Here is a 19822-nt window from a genome sequence, read left to right as displayed (position 1 = left end):
ATCTAGCTATTTTCTAATAACTTTTAATTTCTTACTAGAGAAGAGCCTATTCTTCTAATATAGTAGCTTCTTTTCTAGAATAATATTAATCTTATAGTTCTAAGCTCTTATTAGTAGTAGCTTATTAGCTTTCTAGAGAAAGAATTCTACTAGCTTATTCTATAGCTATTCTAGTAGTCTCTTTCTAAGTTCTAACTTAGAAAGAGGCTTCTTATCTTCTAGAAATTTATTAATATCTATTTACTTAAGACTATAGAGGTAAATAGCCTATTAGTAATTATCTAAGAAATTATAGAATTAGCTAGAGAATTTACTATATAATTAATTACTAATATATTCTAATAGAATATTAAAATACTTAGCTTTAGTAAGACTAGAAAGTATATTACCTTTCTCTTACTTACTTTCTTAGGCTACCTTGTTTAGGTTAGAAGTAAAAGGATGTGTTACGAGCTGTCCTTCGACTTCTCCGAAGGTTCCTCTAAGCTTGGCCGCAAACCCGGACCAACTTTCGAATATCTCGTCCGTGGATTGTCGGGTCCGTTTGGTGTTGCCCTTGTTCTCGAGCCAGTCGGACATATATGGTTCGGCCCACGCTAGGGCCTCTTTATCCTCGTCCTGGGGAAATGCTGTGGCGTTGTATCGTAGGTAGAGCTCCATGGCCGCTAGGAATGCGTTGAGGTGTTCGCGTTTCCCATCGAACCGTCGTGGTGTCGATATCTTGGCCTGGGCCTGTCGTTTGGCCGCTGCTAGCTCTTCTGCCTGCTGTGCGCATACTCCCTGGATGGTAGCCACCAGTTGCTGGAGTTCGACGATCTTCTGGTCTGTGGTCATGGTCCTGGGTGCTGGGGTTCCGGCTGACGACATGGTTGTTCCACCCTTTGACGTTGGGTAGTTATTTTGTTACGAGCTGTCCTCTTGGCTTAGACCGGGGCTTACGTTCGTAAGGGGAGGCAAGGGGTGTGCGTCGGACAGGGATTATTTAGTGACAAAGGGGTGGAGGCAATGAGACTGTAAATCGCAGGTTACAGTAGCAATTTGTTACTGAATAATCCCTGTCCGACGCACACCCCTTGCCTCCCCTTACGAACGTAAGCCCCGGTCTAAGCCAAGAGGACAGCTCGTAACAGGATGCTTCGAGAGGCTCTATATATACAGGGTGCCTAGTGCCAAGGCGCTAGGCGAGGTCATGTGACTTGGGCGGAGCCGAGTTGGGCCGCAGCGCCGAGTCGGACCGTCACAATAGCTCTAGATCTATCCCGCCGCCGTACATTGTCTTCTGAGTTCTTCGTTGAACTATGTCCTCATACACACCCGATTAGATCGATGACGTTAACTTAGCATACCATTACAACAAGATTACCACAGACTCACGTGGAGTATACTACCAGCTCAAAACAGGAGCACCAGGCTTTCCAGCTAGCTTCTGGGCTTCGCAACGGTAGGTAAATTCCTTTATCGTGCTCAGGCTGCGTGCTAACCCTATCTTTAAGCAGTTCGCAGCAAGCCCCATCCTTATCGCAGCAGGTGCATCAACCTACCGCCTCCACAATCTCCAACTACCGACAGAAAGTTGTCTCAACCTTTCGAGTCGTCGCGCATAGTATGGGACCTCTCATGCATGGCGGTGCTGTTAGTCAAAATCACTGGACGATCTACCTAATTGTGCCGGGCGGTTCTGTACAACTTAACATGAAGACGAGCACTGATCCGAACACTCGTCGTGGAATCTTCGAAGTTCGCGAACGTGCCTACGAAAAATCGAATACGGCAGTCAGGTGGTTCGACCTTCCAGCTTCGAGTGGCCTTCTCGTGGACTCTGTTGAGCGCGAAATTCAATCTCAACGTTGGGATCAGTATGATATGACTGAGGGTGGGGTCGGATGTCGATGGTGGATGTAAGCATTTACGATCTTGTATTTGTCTGTGTGTACTGATGGAGTGTTTCCTAGCCTGACCGTTATGCGCGGATTCGCGAACAAAAATTTCGTTGATGGAGAAAAAGTCGAAAGCGAACTTGTGCCAGCCCTCAGCTACAACTACTCGAAGGACATTGAACCGATCTGGTTGGAAATAAAGCAAGGAACATTTTGTTGAGCGCTGGGGCAGAGCTTACTCTGCCGTCATATGCAGATCTATAACGCTGAGAAGGGAGGTAGTGCTGGCGGGAGAGGGGTCTCAGAATGCGGCAGATTACTCGAATAGGCATTGTTTTCGAACCTTTTTTACTTTGTAAGCCTTGACATTAAATATCTCTTATATGTACGTACGAGAATCTATTGTTCACGACGGCGGGAATGCCCAGATATTGTAGAACTTGCTTGTCGTTATCGTTAGGTTTCTGAGAGAGATGCAGAAGCTGCTTGAACCAGACACTGTCTGTGGAAAGTAGGTCCTGGAAAGTGTGGATCTCAAAGATATCAGGAAAGAATCCGGCAAAAGCCCAGTCCACGAAACAGACGGAGGAGTTTGGGAGTAACAAGATGTTTCGTCTGACAAGGTCCATATGATGCATACTAAGTTGCTGGTGCCGTGCCAGGGATATACGTGGTTGCTTGACGACGTCAAGCCTCTTGTTCATCCACTCTTCCATGTCTTTGATAGATTCCCAACTTTGCCCGGTTCCATCGTCTGACCACAGGTAGCCGTATGCGGATCCGCCGCCGACCGGTCCAGGCCCTTGATCAGGGGGGATGGGAATCATAGCGAGGTGTTGAATCGCCTCCATCGTGCGCTCAGCGAGATGTGGTTTCTCGACCACATTCAGCGTATCCAAGTTGATTCCAAGCACATACTCCATAACAATGAAGCCCATGTCAAATCCAAATAGAGTGGCTCTGAAGAAGCGAAACACTTGTGGAATATACAAGACTGTACTGTCCACATGGCGATGCGCGTAGCTTTGGTTCTGAGCTTCTTGTTTTCGAACACCAAGTCCGAATTTCACAGCCACGTTGTCTGAAATTTTGACCAGTTGGTTTCCGTGCGGGGATCCGGCGAAAGGGGCGGTAACCGTGCATAACTCCACGATCTCATGGTCGGGTAAAAGCGCTTCATGAGAAGTTGTCATTGTATTGCGTGAAGCACCAGCCTTGGAAACAGGATTTGCTGGGAAATTCACATGTGCGGAGGGAGGACGGCGCGGGTTGGAGAACGTGGTGGACAGCGCGGGGAGGGTAGGCGGCGTTTTGGCGGCAGGCTCGTTAGATGCGTCGGTCGGCGGCGGCAGAGGTCGCTGTCTGTAGAAGGATCCTTCTCTTGCGGCGCGAGCAGTGGGAGGAGAGCTGTAACGGACTTGGCGTACAATCCACTAACCTCTTCAAGAATAGTCTGTTGATGAGTCACCATGTGTTCGAGCTCCAGCAGCGGCCGGGCGGGGTCACCCTTGCAACTGCCCTGCCGACAGGACATCACGTGTATTCATGACTTCCAAGTGTTGAAGTAGGAAATGGAGAAATTCAGTGTATTGAGTAATTGGGTGGTGAATGTATTTTATGGAGTATATGGAGCTCCGAGAATCAAAGAAATCTCTGTGGCGCTAGTGCCCGATTGGGAAGCTTGGCGATTGCACTCCACCACGCCCGGGCGGTCCAGCCGTTTGATTTCCTAGAGCAAACCCAACGTTCACAACGAGGACACGCCTGCCATCACAACGAGCCCCATAATACCTAGGTACCCGTACCCAGCCCACCGTCCACCGTCCACCGTCCACCGTCCACCGTCCACCGTCCACCGTCCACCGTCCACCGTCCACCGTCCACCGTCCACCGTCTGTCGTCCATCGCGCCGTACAGCCCAGGACGCGCTACAATCCCATCATGCGGCCGACGTTTCCAACCAGCTCCGCCACCCAGAAGATCGGACGAACACCCAGATAGACCCCCATCCCCATCCCCATCGGCGGCGCGCCATGAACTGCTGCCGGTGCCCCGCCTGCGATGCCTGCAGCCGCCTGCCGGCCCTGGATCCATTGGCCGATATGGTTCCGCGGCTGGTGGTGCGAGTGGTGGTCCTCAGGACTGAGCTTGGGCATCTTGAGCACCTTGGACACCTTGTTGCGCGCCATCTCGATGCGAAGAAGCGGAGACGGCGTGAAGAAGCGGAGACGGCGTGGAGAAGCGGAGACGGCGTGGGGATGTGAAGACGGCGCCGAAGTGTCAAGACAGCGTGGGCGACGCGGATCGAGTTGGATTGTGGTGCTATTGACGGCGCGATGGGTATACAAGGCGAGATTTTGTCGGCGAGGCATGTTTTTCGAGCAGGAAAATGGGAGCAGTCTGACAAGGCGAACCTCCCTAGCTCCTGTCTCGCGGATTCTGCGTTATGCCAGTTTGGCATTGATCCAGACCGACGAGCCGTGCGGAGGCAGCCGATGCAAAACGTTGTTTGGATGGTGAGTCTGTGTAAGCACGACCTGTCTCGTTTCCTGTCTCATTTCCTCTCAGCTGGGCGGTCGCCGGTGCAGCACCTTGAGGCTTACGCCATGCAGACATCCGCACTACCGCCTGCTGCTGTGCTCCAAGCAGCAGCAACCACCGCCGGGCCACCTCCACGCCAGCCTCATCACCACCAGCAGTTACATGGCTGGGACTACAGAATCGGGCCGTCGATCAGAGCATATAGAGCCATGCTCATGGCCGTCCTCCGATCCAGCATCGAAGCAGTCTTAATTCTCCACACTGGTGGACATTCAATCCTGACCTCACCGCCATTCATCTCCACCGCCGTCGGACCGCCGGGCTGCTCGCCCCCCGCCCCCGCCACCTGCCAAAGCAATGGCGAAAGCCACGATGAACAAATGCCTCGGGACGACCAAGCAGCACAAGCAGTGCCAGAACCCAGCACGCCACCCTACGGTCAACGGCAATCCTGCCCACATGAACCGCTGCGCCCTCCACAGGGACCAAGAAGTCGACTTCGCCGAGCCAGGCGAGAAGATGGCAGGCACCGGCGAGCGCTACTCTCCCGCCCGCTCCCGCTCGCCTAGCCGACGTGTTTCCTTTGCCGACGAAGTCTATGGCGGTGACACCTCTTCTTCGGACTCTGACGCGGATTCCGGCGTCTTCATCGAGCACCCACGTAGCCCCCGCTCCACCGGCGTTTCACGCTCTCCAAGCCCATCACTGAAACCCCCCTCCGGTGACCTCTGGGGGGCGTCTGCCGCCCACCTCACGCGCCGCCGCCTGGCCCGTAACATTATCCTAGGCGAAGAAATCACCGCGTCACAGTGCGACAAGATTGCCGATATGGAGCGCGTTCAGAAGAAGATTCGCAAAGGCACCAAGCTCGACCTACCAGCCATCATCTCGCAGCTCATCAGTCGCCAATCCGTCGCTGACGCCATGGGCGCGCGCTTCGCCTACCAACACTGCGTCGCGCTCGCTCGCATCGAGGAGCTCGAGCGCGAGAACCATGTGCAGCGCCAGCAAATTGCGTTTCTGGCGAAGCAGGTGGAGAAGCTGCTTGGGCCTAAGCATGGGATGAGGTTTCAAGGAGAAGATAGCGGGCATCACGGTCCATGAGGGCCCGGAGTCGCTCTCGGGCGCTTCACTACTGCTCCGGAAGAACTTCTTGCCTAGTTTCGATGATTGATCTGGGCACTTGGGCCGTGCTAAGCTTGCGGGAAACCTCCACAGGCGCTTCCGGTGTGGGAGTAATTCAGGCTGGTGAGGCAGCAATGTGGTCCGCATAGGCCGTCCACTCTTTTTGGTATGTGGATGGCATCGTGACTTCCCGTTCAACCCCCCTTCAACCCCCATACACACCATTCCTCGGTTCACTGTTTTCGTAGACCACTTCCCAGATTTCCCCTTCCTATTATCGCCAGCACCATCCCCGTCCCCACTCCCTTTTCCTTATCTCCTTCTGTTACCCCTCCCCATCTGTTGTATCGTTACCACCTCGCCATAGCTCACTGAGTCGCTCCTTCCAATAACGGATAATGCCCACCGTCTGCACTGCTTTCGCGTGATTCTCCTTGAGTGTCTCATGTCTCATTGCAGCTCTCCCACCCCATCCACTCCCACACTCTTCTTTCCCGTCTCCAATCCTCCATGTATGTCATGACTGAGATTTTCGTCCGTCGCTCGCCCGCCAACCGATTCGTACGTCGCACGTTCCCGGGAAACAGCCACAAGGACCCTTTGTCGAACCGGGCATGACGTGGGCGACTCGCCGAAACATTCTGCGGGAACATGAACCTGAAAGCGCCTCTGCACGTGCATGTATATGCGCGATGTTTTAAGATGACTCGCAAGCTAGGAATGGGAGTCAAGCAGGGTATAATTGCGTGTCTTGCTGCTCTTCCTTTCCTTCTCGCTCATCCAGCTGGCCTAGGTTGTTTTGCTAATATCGCCACTTCGGCTTCCTACATTCATCCATTCATTTCCGCTTTTCCTCTCACTCTCTAGCCGGCCTGATCCGTTTTTCTCACGTCGTATCGCACTCCGATCAAGAGGCCGGTTCCAGTGTTCGATCTGCCCTTTCCTCTCGCTTTCACACCGGCCTCACACCATGCCTGCGTACGTACCCGCCTCCCATAGCTGACCTCCATCCCTTCTCCCAATCCCGCCCGGTCGACCAGACGATCTTGATTGACACGCACATCCACATCCCGAGTACCCCAGCGCTAACTCCTCGCTAGAATCCCCACCGGTGGAATTCAGCCTTCCTCACGCACAGATTCCGCATCCGATCGCCCTCCGCACTCGCCCGAGTTCAAAGAGGAGCCAAAGTATATACCGAGGGGCGACGAGCTACGCGAAAAACCGAGTCGGCATTCCACGCGTCGAGAACCGGCAGCCCCGCCACCAGCACAGCCATCCGATCCCTCTCCGCGCTCGCGCCAGCGCAAAGAAGGGCCAAATCCCGTGCCAAGAGCGAAGTCAATCCGGAATTCAGCACGTCAAGAACCCGCAGCCCTTCCCCCGGCGCAGCCATCTGGCGCTCCGCCCTCGTCCCCGTTCGAAGAAGGTCCAAAGGCGGTGCCAAAGGGAAATTCGGGTCCAGATTTGTTACCGTCGCGGGACCCACAGCATCCACCTCAGGAATCGGCGGCTCCTTTCCCCACGCAGGCTCAGCACAGCTCGACATCGGTTGATGCAGAGGCCTCGATCCCGGATCCTTCCTCACTGACTTAAGACCGGCTGTCGGCAGGCGAGAAACCAGCATCTACGCCGCGAAGGAATGATGGACCTTGTGCGAGACATGTGCCCACGGGCGCTGATCGCGCTGATGGCGTGTCTTCCGGCTCTTCCTTGCCATCTCAAGAGCTGCGATCGGCAAGCGAGGAACTGGAGCCTCCGCTGCCGCGAAGGAATAAGCGAAGGCATGATGGATCGAGCTCGAATACTGTTCCCACGGGGGCAGATCTCTCCGGTGGTATATCTTCGTGTCCTTCACCACTCCAAGACCGGCCATCGACAAGCGAGAAGCCAGCGTCTTCATCGCCGACCCGTCTGTATTTCTGCCCGCTGTGCGAAAATGGAGCGAACCTCGACCCCGATCGGCCGTATTCCCTAACGCAGCGCAAAGACGGACCAAAATACATACCCACTGGAAACGACAAAGTCTCCGCATCCCAAGGCTCGCCCCCGGTCTCGAATGTGCATGCGTCTGCGTCGTCGACTCGTCTGTATTCCTGCCCGCTGTGTGAAGATGGAGCGAAGCTCATTCGGGCCCCAGCACCGCGCAAACATGGTCGAAATCCCGTACTTTCCGGAAACTCCGAGGGATCCGCATCGCAAGGCTCCGAACAAAAAGGGCGGCTATCGGCGGATAAGCGTTCCCTTTCAGGCTCGCATTTAGATTCCTAGTTTGGCGTCGAGCTGAAGTACGCGTGGGTCGACGAGGCGCCGGAGATTGAGACTGCGGGCGGCGTGGAGTGCGGGCCGATTGTGTGCTGGGTGATGCGGGAGCTAGTGCATCGGATTCTAAGGTTTGGCGAGCATGAGATTGCGGCCGGGTTTGAGTATGCGGGCGCGTTTGATGCGAGAGTGGAGCGGAAGATGTTGGCAAGGATAGTGAGGGTAGATTAGTGGATGACGGTTTTGGTTGCGGAGGGGCTGGGGATTGCGGCGGAGGGTAGTAGGGGTGAGGATGTGCAAGGAGGAGAGGATGGCAATGAGGAGGAGATGAGTGCGTGGAATGGGTATGCGGATTTAGTGTATTCGGAGCTTAGGGGTAGAGGAGCGAGAAATCTAGTGACTACTCTGGCGACTAGACGTACGCGCTCTGTGTAATACTAAGGGAGGGGAGTTTTAGGGGAAAGACGGCGTAGATGATATGGTTATTTGGGTGGCTGGCGGTAATGCGATATCTGTGTAATAGTTCGTCTAATGTAGGAGAGATATAGCATGTACTACTTTGCCTTCCCGACCTACACGTTCTTCCGCTGATGAAAGAGTTGGCCGCCTTCTTTTACTCCGGGATCTCAGCTCGGGGCGCTAGCACTCGCTTTGCTTAGGATGTTAATTAAACCTTTAGATCCGTTAGAACTAATAATAGTGGGGAATCTTTGTACGAACGAGCCTGCGCCCCTAACACTACCTTGCCATGCTAACTATCTCCCCGCCGCTTTCGCTCCTCCGTTAGCTCCTGCTCTATCTTATATTTAGGATTACTCTACAACGCAGAGTGCAACCTACCGTGGCCTTGCGGTTGCGGAACGCACTTCGGAGCAGCGTGAGCTCGCTAGTCCCCCTAGGGTTCTTTGAGCTTCGGCATCCTAGAGCGTTTTTCAATTCCAAGTATCTTCGGTGATGGCCTTGGTGATGGTCGTGGTGACAGTTGTGGTGGATATGAAATTAGGTAGGTCTGGCTAAATGAAAGGCATGATCGCTAAGGTTTCATATGTAAGAGTGTGCAGAAACGCCTCCTTATTCAGGCGCGGTGTGGAAGAGCCGTATGGGCAGCGTCGAGCAAGGGAAAGTTTGCTGTGTCTTTACATACCAGAAACGTCGCCTGGATTTAATAACGGTACAAACGAGAACTATGGTTCTTGAGATTTAAGCAAGAATTCGGTGTAACAATAGCGCTTAAAATGCGTAATAACGCCTAGATATGTAATCTTCTCGTAAACTTGTACTATAGCTCGCCTTCTCTAATCTACACCTTGCGTAGACCTCGCCGAAATCTTATCCCTACGCTCTATACCTACACCTCCTCTTTATTCTCTTAACTAATTTATTTCGTATACACTACTTACACTAACACTAGAAACCCTACCGCTACCTACTTTAGCACGCACTAGACTAGCACCGCAACGTTATAAACTACGCCGCACACATGCTTGTATAGAGACTGCAGGACCTCGAACGTATTCTGTCTACCCCTCTGATTCGCAGGCTGCATGTACAGATGCGGAGGTATAGAAGGAGGACGGGAAGATGCGTCGGGCGGCATGGGTTCTAAGTCCTTCGCGATTCTAAACTGCGAGCCGGAGTGTGCGTAGAAGTAGGATGCTGCGCGGTTGTAGACGTAGATCCTGTCTACGGCGACGGGGTAGGTAGTATAGACTAGAACTAGAGGCGCTAGATAGTACTAGAGTTAGATTTCGAGGCTAGAAGCTTAGACGTCGCCGTTGTCGCTGTCTTCGCTGTTGTATTTAGAAGATTTATAAGAACGGGCTTGTAGCTGCTAGCCGTAAGGCTAATAGTGCGCGGTATAGAAACTAGAGGTTTCGTGTTTTGTTTGTATAAGGCGGCGGCGGTAACAACTAGTAGGGACAAAGCAAGAGAGCATAGTTGTTTTTAGAGTAAGAGTTATATAGCAGAGTAGTTAGTTATAGGTAGACGTATAGAAATTTATTAATAAGAGATTAGACGACTGTATATAACGTACTTTACTACTAAACGCCTTATAATTTCTTAGCAAGGAAAATTAACGAAAATTAACAGGTTTTTCTTAAATAACTAAGTAAAACCTTAAAATTTTTCTATAAAAATTTATATATATATTCTTTATAGTATATTACACCTTATATTAAGGTTATACTAAGATATATTATATAATTAAAAAGCTATACGTATTTAACTAACTTTTAAGAAAAATCTAGTTTTCTTCTAGTAAGTACTATTATATCTCTATAATAATAGATAAAACTTATAGTATATAATATTTATAATCTAGTAAAGGTTTCTAGAAAACTTCTATAGAGCTAGCTTTTCTAGATATAGCGTAATAAAAGATAGAAGTTAGAAAAAGTCTTTATAGAGTTTTCTAATCTAACTATATATATATATATAAATAATCTAGCAATATAAAGTTATATATTATAAGATTATATATATTATAAGTCTTCTATATATTTAGAAGTAATAATTTTAAGATTATTTTAGTATATTTCTATCTTTATATACTATACTATAAAAAGGCTTTACTTTTAAATAACTACTTAAAGCTAGTATATTATTAGTTAATAAGCTCTATATAGTTAAAGCCTACTATAATTTATAAAATAATAAGTTTATATAGCTAGATTAACTATATATATATATAGTTAGAAGAAAAAACTCTAAAGAGAATATTTTTCTAACTTCTATCTCTTATTACGCTATACCTAGAAGAGCTAGCTCTATATAAGTTTTCTAGAAACCTTTACTAGATTATTAATATTATATACTATAAGTTTTATCTATTATTATAGAGATATAATAGTACTTACTAGAAGAAAACTAGATTTTCCTTAAAAGTTAGTTAAATACGTATAGCTTTTTAATTATATAATATATCTTAGTATAACTTTACTATAAGGTGTAATATACTATAAAGAATATATATATATTTTTATAGAAAAATATTAAGGTTTCGCTTAGTTATTTAAGAAAAATAAGTTAATTTTCGTTAATTTTTATTACTAAGTATAAGAGCTAGCTTCGTAGTCTCTACTACTATACGTGCGCTCTAGAACACCTAGCTAGGTAAGTTAATTACGGGCAATACGGTCTCTATAAGCTGTAAGAATAAGAGCGATAAGTAGAGTAGGTTAGGTTAAATTTAGCTATCTAAAGGTAAGAAGTAGAGAAAAGGCTCTAAGAGGCTCTATATATAGAGGTGCTAAGCGTTAAGACGCTAGGCTAGGTTACGTAATAAGATTACGTAACCTAAGGTTATATAACCTAAGGTAAATCTCTAAACTAGACTATTATATTACCCTCTCTTATAGAGAGAGCTTATCTCTAAGCTCTAAAATAGTCTTCTAGGTCTCTCTTTTTCTAAAACTTTTACGTTATACTCTTAACTATCTCTTTTAGCTTATAGTAAGTATATTTATATTAGTTTTAAACTAGAAGCGCTTTTATAGCTACTACCTTCTCTCTAGAGAGAAAGAGGCTTATTTTTACGTTAGTAGAGTAGCTTTCTTACTAGCTCTCTTCTTAAATAATACTATAAGCTTAGTAGAGTTCTAAATTACTTAGTAGCGCCTTTATATTACTCTTACGTCTTCTACTCTTATAGGTTTTAAATTCTCTACTATCTTCTCTAGAGTCTTCTCTTTTTTATACGCCTTAATCTAAGCATCTAATTATAATAGTAGCTCTAGCTTATCTAGGTATACTATATAAAAGTCTCTTACCTTATAGAGAGCGTTAATAAAGCCTATAGTATTATACTAGGTAGAGTTAGAATTATAAGTAATCTATGCAGCGCGGTATTAAAGGCGATTTTAATAAAGATAGCTATCTAGAATTTTATATATAGGCTATTCTAGATTACTATTAACTTTAATAGATAGTTACTTAGACTCTACCTACTCTAGTAATAGCTCTAAGGCTTTTCTTAACTAATTAGTATAAAAGACGTTATATATACGTATATACGTAGGTAGCTAGAGCTAGAAGAAGTAACTCTTTATAGTATTAATTAGGTAAGAGCTATATATCTATTAATTAAGCTTTATACTAGGCTAATTTATTAAAAAGCTATAAGGTTTAATATAGATAAGATTACCTATAGTAAAATTAGATTCTTAGCGTTTTTTATTTACTTAAAGCGCCTATCTAGCTTACGCTTTTATAATATTACCTTGTATAATTTTAGTAGCTTTTTTTATAGCGTTATATTACTTCTTAGTAAAATTCTAAGCTTTTTAGTGTAAGAGATGCTTATATAGGGTAGAGGCTTTTATTATATACTTCTTCTAATTCTAGTAGTATACTAGCTAATATCTAAATTTAATTTTATATACTATTAGTTCTATAGTTTTATATAGTAACGTAGCTTATACCTAATCTATATAGAGTAGAAGGTCTAACTAATTATTCTAGTAGTAGTTAATAAATAGACGTAGGCGCTAATTAAGATATTAAATAATAATCTCTATATTTCTATTAGTTTATAAGTAGTACGTAGTAGAGAGCTTCTACTTAATTTCTATAAGCTAATAGAGCTTATTTATAAAGGTAGAGGTAAACTATAGACTATAATCTAATATAATAGACCTAGAAGAACTATATATATACTAGATATATTAGTAATATAGCTCTACTATACGTTAAGCTATAATTTTCTTATAGTAGAGTAAAGAGAAGCTTTACTTACTTAGCTAATCTATAATAACGTATACGTAGTTAAATTCTTTCTTATTAGAGAGAAAGCTCTTAAAATCTATAGAGACGTTCTACTAAGCTCTCTTAGAGATAGGTAGAGACTTTAGAAGATCTAGCGTCTTATCTTATAGAGTATAGCTCTAGTAGTAAGCCTTATATACTACTACGTACGTATTAATATCTTCTTATATACCTAGCTAGTATATTAATCTTATAGTAACTAGGTAGTCTTCTATTATTCTAGGTAGATAGTTATCTAAGTAGTATATACTACGCGTATTAGGTATATTTATAGATAGTTAATAGTAGAGACTATTAATTAATTCTAATAGGTTAGTAAGTCGTCTTCTATTTTTTAGGCGAAGCCTAATATAGTAGCTTTATCTTAAGCTAGCTATAGAGAGTTATCTAATTAGTTAGCTATAATAACCTAATTAATTATAGTATATAGATTCTTAGTAGAGAGTACCTCTATAAACGTATTAGTAGTAGCGATTTTTGTAGTACTACTAGCTAATCTCTAGATAGCTAGAAATAATAACTTACTTAATAATTACTTAATAGCTAAGAGGCTAATTTACTTCTTACTTAGAAAAGCTCTTATATAGGTAGCGTGTTATAAGCTATTCTCTTAACTAAGACTAAGGCTTACTTTTGTAAGAGAAGGTAAGAGATCTACTTTAGGCTAGAATCTTTAGTAATAAAGAGGTAGAGGTAATAATACTATAAATTATAAGTTATAGTAGTAATTTAATAAATAAAGTAATAACTATAAGAAGCTATAAGAAGTAAGCTTCTTCTAGTTATATATATATACTATCTTAGCTAGATTAGGTACTAAGACCTAGCTCTTATAGATTAGTTCTAATCTACCTAGCTCTATCTAATCTATCTAATTTACGTTACGTATCTCTAATTATTTCTATAACTCTACACGTAACCTTCTATCTTGTAACTCTAGGCTTAGCCTACTATTTTCTCTATTCTAGCTAGTTAACTCTATTTCTAATTCTATAATTATAATATCTACCTCTTCTTCTAAAGTATTATTCTAAAGCTCTATCTTATTTCTAGATATAGTATTTTATTATTCTATACTATCTCTATATAAGAGTAGTACTATCTATAGTTCTATAGTATTATATTCTCTTCTTTCTTTCTATTCTTGCTATGCTACCTACGCGTACTAAGTCTTTAATAGTTTATTATTATTACTATGCTAACCTTATTCTGCGTACTAGTGCTAACATGTCTAATAACTCTTATAGCGTCTACTATTCCCGCAACCTACGTTACGTTATAGAGGTATCTTCTAGTTACTACTTAGAGTATATTATAAGAAGTTAGTCTTATAACAAGGTGCTAGACCTAAAGAAGATAGAGAAACTAGATTAGTTATTAGCTAATTTATGTTCTTAGTAGTCTAAGGCTAGTCTTAAGGTAAAGCGTCTTGCTAAATTATAGTAGTCTGCTAAGATACATAGTAACTACTTCTAGAAGTAGTTAGATCTAGTATAGCGTTAACGTAACATACTACTTTTAAAGAATCTAGCTAATATTAAGAAGTTAGAGTAGTTAAAGTATAAGGTATAGTAATTCTTATAGCTATAACCTTTTATTTCTCTAGTTAATTCTTTTTAGTTATTTAACTAGAGTTGTCTAGAGAATCTAGAGTTCTAGTCTCTAGGCTTTAGAGGTAGTGCTGCTAATAAAACTTCTTAAGTTTCTTAGAGTAGTTCTTAAGGTTTTCTAGTAGTTTCTAGGTGTCTTTCTCTAGTAGGTATTCTTTCTATCTAATCTAATATCTCTACTAACCTTATATACGTCTTTTATCTAATATTCTCTTAACCTTAAAGTTCTAGTCTAGTTCTACTTTAGTTTATTTATTAAGTAGTACGTTATTAAGCGCTAGCTTAAGTTTAGATTTATAGAATATAGAGTATATTTATATTATTAGTAGTAGCTTTAGTCTAAAGTTAATAGGTCTAAGTTATTTATCTATCTTAAATAGTCTAATTTATAGATAGTTAAGTTTTTTACTAGGCTATTTAGTACGTAAGTTTTTTCGCGAAATAAAAGCTTTACCTCTCTTCTTAAAGGTTAGTCTCTTAATTCTTTTCTTATTTACTTATTAGGTTATTTTTTCTGCTATTTTATATAGTCTATTATAGATTATTCTTATTTAGCGTTCTCTTTCTTCTACCTTTAGAGAAATTATAGCTATATATATTAAGAATCTATATATTCTAGCCTTATAGCTATAGTATACTTAATAGAGAGTTATCTTTATAGTTTCTTATTTTACTATATTATATACTAGTTATGCTATAGATAGTAGTCTAACCTAGTTATTCTATTTCTAGTTAACGTAGTTTCTTAGGTATTCTTCTAGAGTTTAGTTTATTCGCTCTATTTATCTATTAGTTTATAGATAAAAGCTAGTTAATATTTAATTATTTATTTCTATTTAACTAAGTAGTACGTTCTAGAATTTAGACGTAAATAGTTTATCTCTATCTATAGTAATTTATTTAGGTATTCTATGCTAGCTAAATAGTTATTAGCTTACCTTATAAGCTAGTTCTTTAGCTTTAAAAGTCTTGCTAGTTAGGTAGAAGTATACGTACTTAGTAAATTAGTCTATAATTACTAGAATAGCGTTACACTTTCTTCTTAACGCGAGTTTAACTAACTTAGATAGCTTAGTAATAAAGTCTATAGTAACGTGCCGCTATAGTACTATAGATAGTTCTAATAGTTATAGTAGTCTATATAGTTAATATCTAACTACCTTATTTTATTAGTATTCTATATATTTCTATACTATTTTTATAACTTTTTTCTTTATTATAGAAAACCTATATTCTTATTATAGTCTTTTAAAGGTACGTTTAACTTCTTAGTATTTATGCGTTATTATACTATAGAATTTCTAGAGAAATTTCTTTTATAACGTTTCTAGTACTTTCTACTATCTCTATTTATTAGGTAGCTCTAGCCTATTATTCTACTAGTCTCTAATCTCTATAATCTAGCTAACCTGTAGTCTATTATATTCTAGAGTTCTATCTAGTCTTATACAAAGCACGGCTTTATATTTCTTCTTTATAATATCTACGTAGTTAGCTCTATAGCTAAGTATATTTACAGCTCTGTTTTTAGTACTCTTGTAGTATTAGATTATAAAGTTTAGTATAGCTAGCGTTTCTATCTATCTAACTTATTATTAGTTTAGCGTTTTTGTTATTATAAACGCTATAAGATTTTTATAGTCTAATACTACGTTAATAGAGTACTTAGCGCCTTCTAAGTATATTCTCTATTTCTTTATTACTACTATAATAGCTATAAGTTTCTTATTATACACGTTATAGTTAAGTTCTAGTACTAAGAACTTTCTTAAGTAGAAGAAGTATAGTTAATACTTATTATCTTCTCTAGGTTAGCTAAGGTATACCTCTAGAGCTTAGTCTAATATATCTATTTTAACCTATATTAGTTTATTTTTATTAAACGTTTATAGTAGTAGTATAGTAGTAAACGTTTATTTTAGTGTCTTAAACACTTATTATTATAGGTTTTTCTATCTAAACTCTTAGTTCTTTTTAGTAACTTTTATAAGTAGAGTAGTAATCTATAAATACTCTTAGATAAACTTTTAGTAGTAGTTTGCAAATTCTAGAAAGAATTATACTTCTTTTACTATTTAGAGTACAAGCTAGTCTAGAACTACCTAGACCTTATTCGTCTCTATCTAGATTCTCTTCTAGGTTAGGTAGAATTCTAAGTAGCTAGTCTCTATATAGTAGAACTCGCTCTTATTAGAAGCTATTAGAAGTCTATACTCTCTAAACTTCTATAACGTTTTCTATACGTAGTCTTTATATTCTTCTAATTTTCTCTTTAAATATATAAGTACGTTATTTAGGTAGGCTATTATAAACCTTTCTATGTACTTATATAGAGCTACGTTAATTATACTCTAGAATATTACTAGTATATTAGTAAGTCTAAATAGTATAACTAGGTATTTATATAGACCTTCTCTTATTCTAAAAGCTATCTTCTACTTATACTCTTTTTTAATTTATATTCTATAGTATTCTTCTCTAATATTAAACTTTATAAACTACTATACTTCTATAAGCTAGTCTATTAGTTCTAAGATTATAGGTAGTAGATATTAGTTCTTTTAAGTTATCTAGTTAAGCTGTCTATAGTTAATATATAGTCTTAACTATCTATTCTTTTTTAGTATAAATAGTACTAGTAAGACTATTAGACTTTAGCTTTCTTAAATATATCTCTTTTATAGAAGTCTCTCTAGATACCTTTAGAGTTTCTCTCTTTACTTATAGCTAAGTAGGTATATAGGTTCTAGCTTTAGCGTAACTTTATCTTCTATAGGTATCTTATAGTTCTATAGTTTATATTTAAGTAGAATACTATTATTCTATCTATTAAATAATAACGCGAACTTCTTATAGTTTTTCTTAACCTTCTAAGGTAGTTACTCTATATTAGGTTGTAGCTTTTGTATCTATACAACACTAATATCTTAAAGTTATTTTTTTACCTATTTTATTAAACTTATAAGAGATATTCTTCTAATCTTTACCTCTAGCTTTTAGTTAGCTCTTAGGTAGTGTCTTGCTCTAGCCTTCTATACTACTCTAGGCCTTTTCTAGAGTTTTAGCCTAATCTAACTAATATTAGAGTTATGTCTTTATAACTAGTCTAACTCTAGAAGTATATCTATATTTTCTAGTTCTATAATATTATAGAATTATTATTCTTATATCTCTTAGACGTCTAGTACCTATACTTTAGTTTCTAAGTAAATCTATTCTTAGCTAAAAGTAGGTAGCTAATTATCTATAAGTTATACTTAGTAGAGTTATTATTTCTCTTAAAATAGTATGTTCTATAGTTTTACTAAGCTAGTAGAAATATATATTTTTACTACTCTACTATTTATATAGGCTATAAACTTCTTACTTTCTAGTATAGCTTTTACGCGTAGCGTTCTAAGTTTTAGAGTAATAATCTTACCTATAGTCTAAATAGAGCCTTTCTAGGCTAGACCTCTACCTTAGAAGCCTTCTAGTTTTTTAACTTTAAAGAGGTAGCTAGTACTAACTCTTATTTCTTTTTCGCTATATATACTAGGTATCTTTCTAGTAAGTATATAGTCTAGTAGAGTTTTATATATTTATTCTTAGTCTTCTTTCTATAGTATAGGTATTTCTATTCTAGAAAATACTATCTATAGTTAAGCGTATAGTAGTTAGAATACTAGGCCGTCTATTCTATAGTTTAGTACTATTCTTAGTAGTACTAGCATTCTATAGCACACTAATTCTATAGTTTAGCGTAGTATTCTTTACTATAGATTTGTTTAACTAGTTTAGATATTACTATTTAGCTAGCGTTCTTCTTAGAGCGCGAATCTATATATATAGCTACTTAAATTTCTTCTTTATCTAGTCTCTAGGTACTAATAGCTGTTTTAATTACTACTCTACCTTTCTCTTTATATACTACTAGAGAGTAAGCTTAGTAGATATAGTTATAGCCTAGATAGTTGCCTTTATATAGCTAGTATAGCTTCTACTATAGGCGTGCTTTAATTTTCTAATTATGTATAAATAGTCTAGAGAGTTTCTTCTTTTATAATAGTTTAGTTAGATATACCTTATAGAAGAGATTCTAATACTTATCTCTTTCTACGTACCTTAGTTACTATTACTTAGCCTTCTAGGCTTTTAGGTAGTTTATAGAGAACTCTTAGTATATTTCTTAGATATATAAATATACTTTCTTATCTATAAGATATTCTACTAATTAGACTACTTTCTTAAGAGTATCTAATACCTTCTAGAATTCTTTATTAGTAAATAGAATATTCTAGTATACGTGTTAATAGCTCTATACATTATAGAATTCTACATATATCTAGTACTATCGTGCGTTAATACGTTATTAAATAGTATCTAGAGTAAGGTGTTCTATATACGTAGAGTACTCTAGTATAATAGCTCTAACCTTAGTTAGATACTATTCTAAGTTAATCTTATCTCTCTAGTATATTATATAGCTATTATTATAGCATACTATCTATATAAGACTATTATAGTTTACCTAGATTATCTTAACTATCTTCTTTTTCTTTAGGTATTCTTGCGTAAAGTATTCTTTCTTGCTATAGATAAGGTATAGTCTCTTCTTAAAGTACTGTACCTTTTCTTTAGTTTTATAAGTTTATTTTTTCTTCTATAGAGTTCTAACCTAGTCTAGGTCTATAGAGTTCTCTTAGAATAGAGTCTATAGTTGTCTAGTTCTAACTATTAGTAGTATAAGATAATCTCTACTCTATTAACGTTCTAAGTTTTATTTATACTATTAGTTATTAATTTTTACTACTATTTCTATTATATTTCTTAGGTTCTCTAGTCGCTTAGCGTGCGTAATATTATTCTTAACTAACTTTTTTAATTCTTTATAGAAGAGTCCTACTAGTATAAGGTTATTCTAGTCTAGGTAAGCGCTTAGCTACCTAAACGTAGCTATATACTAGAATGCTAATCTAGTCTATTATAGCTAGAATAGCTTTTCTTAGACTACTTTATATATATTAACTTCTCTAAACGTTTCTCTAAGGTGCTTTATAAACCTAGTCTAGCTTTTAAAGATCTTATCTATAGACTATTATATTCTCTTTATATTACTCTTATTTTCTAGCTAGTCTAATATATAGAGTTTAGTCTATATAAGAGCTTTCTCTTCTATATTTATTATAGCTTCTAGAATCTTATTCTTATTCTATAGAAATACTATAGTATTATATTATAGGTAGAGTTCTATAGCTACTAGAAACGCGTTAAGATTTTCTCTTTTACTGTTAAAGTGTTAGAGTAGAGCGATCTTAGCCTAGGCCTAGCGCTTTACTATAGCTAGCTCTTCTACTTATTAGACGCTTATTTTCTAAAGCGCTATAACAACCTATTAGAGTTCTATAATCTATTCTTTTATAGTTAGCTTCTAGGCTTAGACCTTTCTAGATTAGGTTCTAACTATTAATATAATAGTTTTACTCTTTAATATTAGGTAGTTATTTTGTTATAAGCTATTCTCTTAACTAAGACTAAGGCTTACTTTTATAAGAGAAGGTAAGAGGTATACTTTAGGCTAGAATCTTTAGTAATAAAGAGGTAGAGGTAATAATACTATAAATTATAAGTTATAGTAGTAATTTAATAAATAAAGTAATAACT

At 39.6% G+C, this 19822-nt stretch overlaps 5 protein-coding genes across 5 annotated transcripts; 4 read left to right on the top strand and 1 right to left on the bottom strand.

The window, feature by feature from the left end:
* Positions 1-1260: 1260 nt before the first annotated feature.
* Positions 1261-2218, top strand: BU26DRAFT_522298 (uncharacterized protein). The gene is made up of 3 exons (XM_033829754.1): positions 1261-1441; positions 1494-1898; positions 1953-2218. Exons 2-3 carry the CDS (start codon positions 1606-1608, stop codon positions 2095-2097), a joined length of 438 nt encoding a protein of 145 aa, XP_033680203.1. The 5' UTR covers positions 1261-1441; positions 1494-1605; the 3' UTR covers positions 2098-2218.
* Positions 1900-3479, bottom strand: BU26DRAFT_522297 (uncharacterized protein). The gene is made up of 3 exons (XM_033829753.1): positions 3384-3479; positions 2271-3330; positions 1900-2220 (listed from the first exon to the last, which is right to left on the bottom strand). The coding sequence occupies exons 2-3, from the start codon at positions 3068-3070 to the stop codon at positions 2136-2138; spliced, it is 885 nt and encodes a 294-aa protein (XP_033680202.1). The 5' UTR covers positions 3071-3330; positions 3384-3479; the 3' UTR covers positions 1900-2135.
* A 137-nt stretch (positions 3480-3616) lies between these two features.
* Positions 3617-4634, top strand: BU26DRAFT_78427 (uncharacterized protein; the record flags this gene model as incomplete). Its single annotated transcript, XM_033836340.1, has 2 exons — positions 3617-4403; positions 4490-4634. A coding segment is annotated over one exon (525 nt), but the record flags the coding sequence as incomplete, so codon positions are not given.
* Positions 4635-4775: 141 nt separating this feature from the next.
* On the top strand, positions 4776-5522 carry BU26DRAFT_568488 (uncharacterized protein; the record flags this gene model as incomplete). The annotated part of the gene is made up of 1 exon (XM_033833777.1): positions 4776-5522. One exon carries the CDS (start codon positions 4776-4778, stop codon positions 5520-5522), a length of 747 nt encoding a protein of 248 aa, XP_033680200.1.
* An 847-nt stretch (positions 5523-6369) lies between these two features.
* Positions 6370-7155, top strand: BU26DRAFT_78430 (uncharacterized protein). The gene is made up of 2 exons (XM_033836341.1): positions 6370-6521; positions 6644-7155. The coding sequence occupies exons 1-2, from the start codon at positions 6514-6516 to the stop codon at positions 7137-7139; spliced, it is 504 nt and encodes a 167-aa protein (XP_033680199.1). The 5' UTR covers positions 6370-6513; the 3' UTR covers positions 7140-7155.
* The last annotated feature ends 12667 nt before the right edge of the window (positions 7156-19822 follow it).

Source organism: Trematosphaeria pertusa (genome assembly GCF_010094035.1).
Source record: "Trematosphaeria pertusa strain CBS 122368 unplaced genomic scaffold BU26scaffold_13, whole genome shotgun sequence".
Lineage (NCBI taxonomy): Eukaryota > Fungi > Ascomycota > Dothideomycetes > Pleosporales > Trematosphaeriaceae > Trematosphaeria > Trematosphaeria pertusa.
This window is presented reverse-complemented; position numbering and strand designations above follow the sequence as displayed.